Source organism: Meleagris gallopavo, chromosome 25 (assembly GCF_000146605.3).
Source record: "Meleagris gallopavo isolate NT-WF06-2002-E0010 breed Aviagen turkey brand Nicholas breeding stock chromosome 25, Turkey_5.1, whole genome shotgun sequence".
Lineage (NCBI taxonomy): Eukaryota > Metazoa > Chordata > Aves > Galliformes > Phasianidae > Meleagris > Meleagris gallopavo.
Window position 1 is genome coordinate 985,755 of NC_015035.2, and position 4,798 is coordinate 990,552.

A 4,798-nucleotide genomic window follows, 5' to 3' on the forward strand; every position below is an offset into this window, starting at 1 on the left:
TCAGGTTCTGCTTCTCTTGTATCATTTATACTCTGCAAAGGGATCTCACATCTGTGTCAGCCTGCTTGCATGAGATCTTTGCCTGAGACTGCTGCAAGCAATTCATTGCAGAGGCCTAAGAGGGCTGCAGTGGCTGTTCTACCCACTTTTCATGCTCCTCCAGCACCCAGCCAGCTGCTCTCCTCCTGGAGATCCCTCTGAGGACATTTGGGACTCTTCATTAGGAGACTGTGGCTAATTTTAGCTATTTCAGTACACAAAGTCAGACAAGAAGATCTTAAGGAATAGCGTGGTGTTGTGAGTGGTGGAATTTAAGAGACAAGATGATTCTCTTTCCTATTTCTCCATCAGCCCTCTCTGAATGGCTGAATGTCACATGGGAGCTTCTTTCTCCATCATTCATGTGGAACATGCCTGCACAGTACAAGTTTCTCTTAGACTTGAATTTCACGCTCTTCAAAGAGGCACACGGAGCAGAGCCATAGGGAAGGCTGGGCGCACTCTGCAGACACAGCAGCGCAATGCAGGAGAGGTTCAAGAGCTGGGGAGCATCTCCATGTCTGCAATGGGCAGCACCTTCATCCTGTGTCCTCTCCACCTCGGGGTGTTTTCTGCCTCTCCCCAGCACAGGAGGCGGATGTGCAGCAGCAGTTTGTTCCTTGGAGATCTCTGCTTCTCATGGAGGCGCGGTGTGAGCTCTGCCAGATGGCAGAATTAGGCATCTGCCCTCTCCTCAGACTGTCTTCGCTGCAGTTTGGCTTCCAGATAAGTTAAAGCATTCTCCTTTTTGTGACATTAACTCCTTCAAGATCGCAAACTATCATCTTTCAAGAGCACTGATGTAGAAGCCAACTGAACTACCAACGAGTCTTTGGAGTATCTGTGGCTGTAACTTCCCCAGGTTAATCCCTGTGAGGCTTTCTGAGCCCTTTCCCATCTCCAACCTGAGCCACAGTGCAGCTGTGTCACACCATGCACACACCTGGCTGTGGACCCACTGAGCCCAGCCCCAACCTGGAGACTGACTTTGTGATGTTTTAATGCTCAGTGTGTGTGGATGGGGCAGATTGCTGCTCTGCCCTCGGAGCTGAAGCTCAGCTCCTGAGCTCCTGAGCCTCACCTTTCTGGCTGGAGGGGCTGTGAGCACTGATGGAGCTGCGGGTGTCTCTGTTTATTCCAGCGACTCAGACCAGATGGCTTTCGAAGGTCCCTTCCCACTCAACCCATTCTATGATCCTACGACCTATTGCTGGGTGGTCCCTTTAAGAAAAAGTTGCTTTCTCTTTCTCTTTCTCAGCTTTCACTTTTAGCCCACCACATTCCCACAGCCATGAACACAGAAGTCTTTCGCTTGAAGAAATGGACAAATTATATATTTTGGTACCAGAATCGCTGTTTTGAAATTAAGGACATGTGGCTCCACTACTACTGGTAAGTCACTGGAGAGGGAAAGCAGTGTGTGGCACAAAGGGGCTGACCCTGGGCAGAGCCCAGCAGGGCTGGAACTGGGGCTGGAACTCCCTCTCCTCTGCAGGGAAAGCAGAGAGCTCGCTGCTGCAGCGGCTCAGAGGCGATCCCAGCCGGGAGTCGAGGCGGTGCTTTGCTCCCTGGGATTTCCTCACTCTCCTTTCTCACGTTGCAGGGATAGGGATGACATTGGCATTGTTATCCGGGGCAGCATGAATCTCCACAACGCCACTGCACGGATTGTCAACTCGAAAACACTGCATCTGTCCAACCACAACCTAACGTACTACCTCAAGTCAGACAGTGAGAAGGACATCAATGACTTTCTCCACAAGCTTCAGGAGCTGGATGTCCGCATCACTAACCAATAGAGGTGCATCTCGTGCTTTACCATGCAGCACTTCTTTTCTTCTTGAGCAAACAACCATTTAATTAGGTTATATTTAAGTTTGGAAGCAGCGATTCCTCCAGCTGAACGCTTGAACTTGCCTGTTGTTGTACCCTTGAAGGAAATTCTCCCGTTATGTGCTGTTTATTTGCAACACAGCAATGAAAGGGCACAAGGTGAGCTGAAAAAGTTGTGATCTGAGCTAGCGAAAAATGTCTTCAGCTCTGAAAATATCACATTATTTGCAAGTGATGACATTAATGCTGCCTGTGGGGGAGCTCTAGGAATTACTGGAAATTGAAAATGAATATTGCCTTTCACTCACACACTGCAAAAATAATAATAAAAGAAAAGCTGCCATCTGGTTTTGAATGCTTTGTGGTGTCTTTTTTTGTTATTATTTTTGGGGGTGTTTCTGTGCGTCCCCTTGTGAGTCCCTTCCCACCCACAGCATCCTATGGTGCTGTGATCTGCAGTCATCGTGTCATCTGATTTTCTTTGTTTTCCAAACTTTTCAGGCATCCGGGATTTAATTTTACAGGTTTACATTTTAATTTTGAGATTTCGTATTTTAAAATTTTAGCTGAGACTGATTTCTAGACCCGGTTTTTGAAAGGCTGTAGAACAGTTCCTCCTCGTTAGACACTCTTGCTTTCTGTGCATCGAGGTGCTCGCTCATCATTCTGCTTTCACAGAACCGTAGAATCACCAAAGTTAGAAAAGACCTACAAGATCATCCAGTCCAACTGTCCACCATCCTATCCAAACCTTTTCATGGAGGGTGATGGAGTCCCATTTTGAGGGATCAGCAGAGCTTGCGTGTGTATGTTGCACTTTGAATTCCTGCTCTTCCCTTTCTTTTTTATGCAGGGAATTTCTTAGGTGGGTTCTTATCACACTGAATAGTGCTCCGTGGGAGCATCCCTGGCACCTGGAGGTGGAGCAGAGCTGACCTCACCAGCACAGTTCTGTGAATGAGGTGAAAAATCGCGTTGCCTTGGAATGTGAGTGAACTGTCAGTAGGAGGCATTTAAAGGGATGGGACAATATCTGTCCTAACTAGGTTGTACAGACAGTACTGTGGAAATGTAGGTCCAAAGGAAAACCATGTGCTGTACAGGGGATTTTTACCCCTCCAAAAGAAAGCGCTTCTCCTCCGTGTCACTGCTGCCTGTTTCCAAGGGATTCTGAAAAATACAGTGATTTTTGGAGAAAATGTTTTCCTTCTGAGATGCTCCTGACCCAGACAAGAAACACCACTGTCAAAGAGCTCAAGATTTATTGACAGATGTGTCTGTGCAGCACGTCCCAAGCACACGCTCAGCCTTTTCTGCAGCACTTGTGGGCAAGCTGAGATGGAGGGGCGTCCTGGTGTACAACGCTTGTGGGGACTGCTGACAAAACTGTCCCTCAGTGGTCTTTGTGGGTGGGCAAAGTGGGCAAGAATGTTGGTCATGGAGCAATGAAACAAATGGCAAAACCAAGAGGAGTCTTGGGACCCTGACAGGTCCGTGTGTCCGTCTGCCCCACACTTGGCTCCAGCACTGCAGCTGGGCATTAATCTCCAACTGCAGAGGGAGCTCTCAGGGAAAAACACACGTCCCTTCCAATTAATTGTGCTCAAATCCACTGAAATGAGTGGAGGGAATGCAACACTCAATTATTCCCAGCAATCAAATTAAATTGATGCTTGTCATTAAAGAGTCACCATGTGCCTTCGGCTGCCTTGCTGGGAGCTCTGATGGTGGCTGCGTTGTCACCATGGGGTGGTGGTGGTGAATGGATTCCTGCGCTTGCTTTATCCCCGGTCAATCTCTACAGACTTCATTTGCCAGCATTTTAATGACGTTCTCATCACAGGATTTGGAAAATACCCCCCAATCTGATATGCTGTAAGGATGACCCGGTGCATTGCATGATTTGTAGTCAAGGGGAGGAAAATCAAAGCGCCGTCACAAAGAAAGAAGAGACTGAGCAACACAAGTTGTTTGTTTGGGACGTTCATCTTTGCTTCGCCAAGTTTGTGGTCATATTTAAAAATGATGACCTGACAGCCTGAGGACACGGCTTTGTGCAGCAGTGTTGTGTCTTTGCCTCTTTTCTTTCTTCCTTTCCCAGCATTGGAAGCTTTTTGCTATCACTATAGAATCATAGAATTGCTCAGGTTGGAAAAGACCTCCGAGATCATTAAGTCCAACCACAACCTAACCATACGACCCTAACTCTAACAACCCACCGCTAAATCAGGTCCATTTTCACCACATCCAGATGGTTTTTAAACCACCTCTCTGGGGAGCCTATTCTAGTGCTTAACAGCCCTTTCTGTATAGAACTTTTTTCCTGAAAACCCCTTAAACTCCTGTCTGTTCTAGGAAAATTGCTATCTGGAAGAGAAGTGTGCCCACCAGCTTTCCTCCAGTAAAGGTAACGAATTAAGCAGGCACTCATCAACACATTAAATTACTGTGACAGTGATAGTTCATTGCCATTTCCTTCTGTTCTCAGCAGCCCTGTGAAATGCATCCACCAATTATAGTAAATACTTTTAAAATTATGAAATGTCTCTTATTTCTTGCCTGGAGAGGCTGTGGATGCCCCATTCTTGGAGGTATTTAAGACCCTTAAGATGGAGCCCTGGGTAACCCGGTCTGGTACCAGATCTGGACGTTGGTGGCCCTGCCTGTGCAGGGGCTTGGAACATGATGATGAGGTCCCTTCCAACTCAAGCCATTCCATGCAGCAGCAGGACTGGTGGTGCACCTGCCTGGTTTTGGGGGTAGCGTGTCTGGGTGATAAATGGAGTTGAAGAGGAGGATTTGTGCATTAACGTTATTGCTGTTATTGGGCTGGAAAAGATTATCTGGACTAGTCTAATGCTGGCCTGATCCTGTTAACCAGCTACCACAGATGTTTAGACAAACACATCCGTCATCTCAAAATGAA

At 47.2% G+C, this 4,798-nt stretch overlaps 1 protein-coding gene across 1 annotated transcript; it reads left to right on the plus strand.

The window, feature by feature from the left end:
* Nucleotides 1-1,271: 1,271 nt before the first annotated feature.
* Nucleotides 1,272-2,227, plus strand: LOC104914266 (oxysterol-binding protein 1-like). Its single transcript, XM_010723270.3, has 2 exons — nt 1,272-1,431; nt 1,643-2,227. Exons 1-2 carry the CDS (start codon nt 1,331-1,333, stop codon nt 1,836-1,838), a joined length of 297 nt encoding a protein of 98 aa, XP_010721572.1. The 5' UTR covers nt 1,272-1,330; the 3' UTR covers nt 1,839-2,227.
* The last annotated feature ends 2,571 nt before the right edge of the window (nt 2,228-4,798 follow it).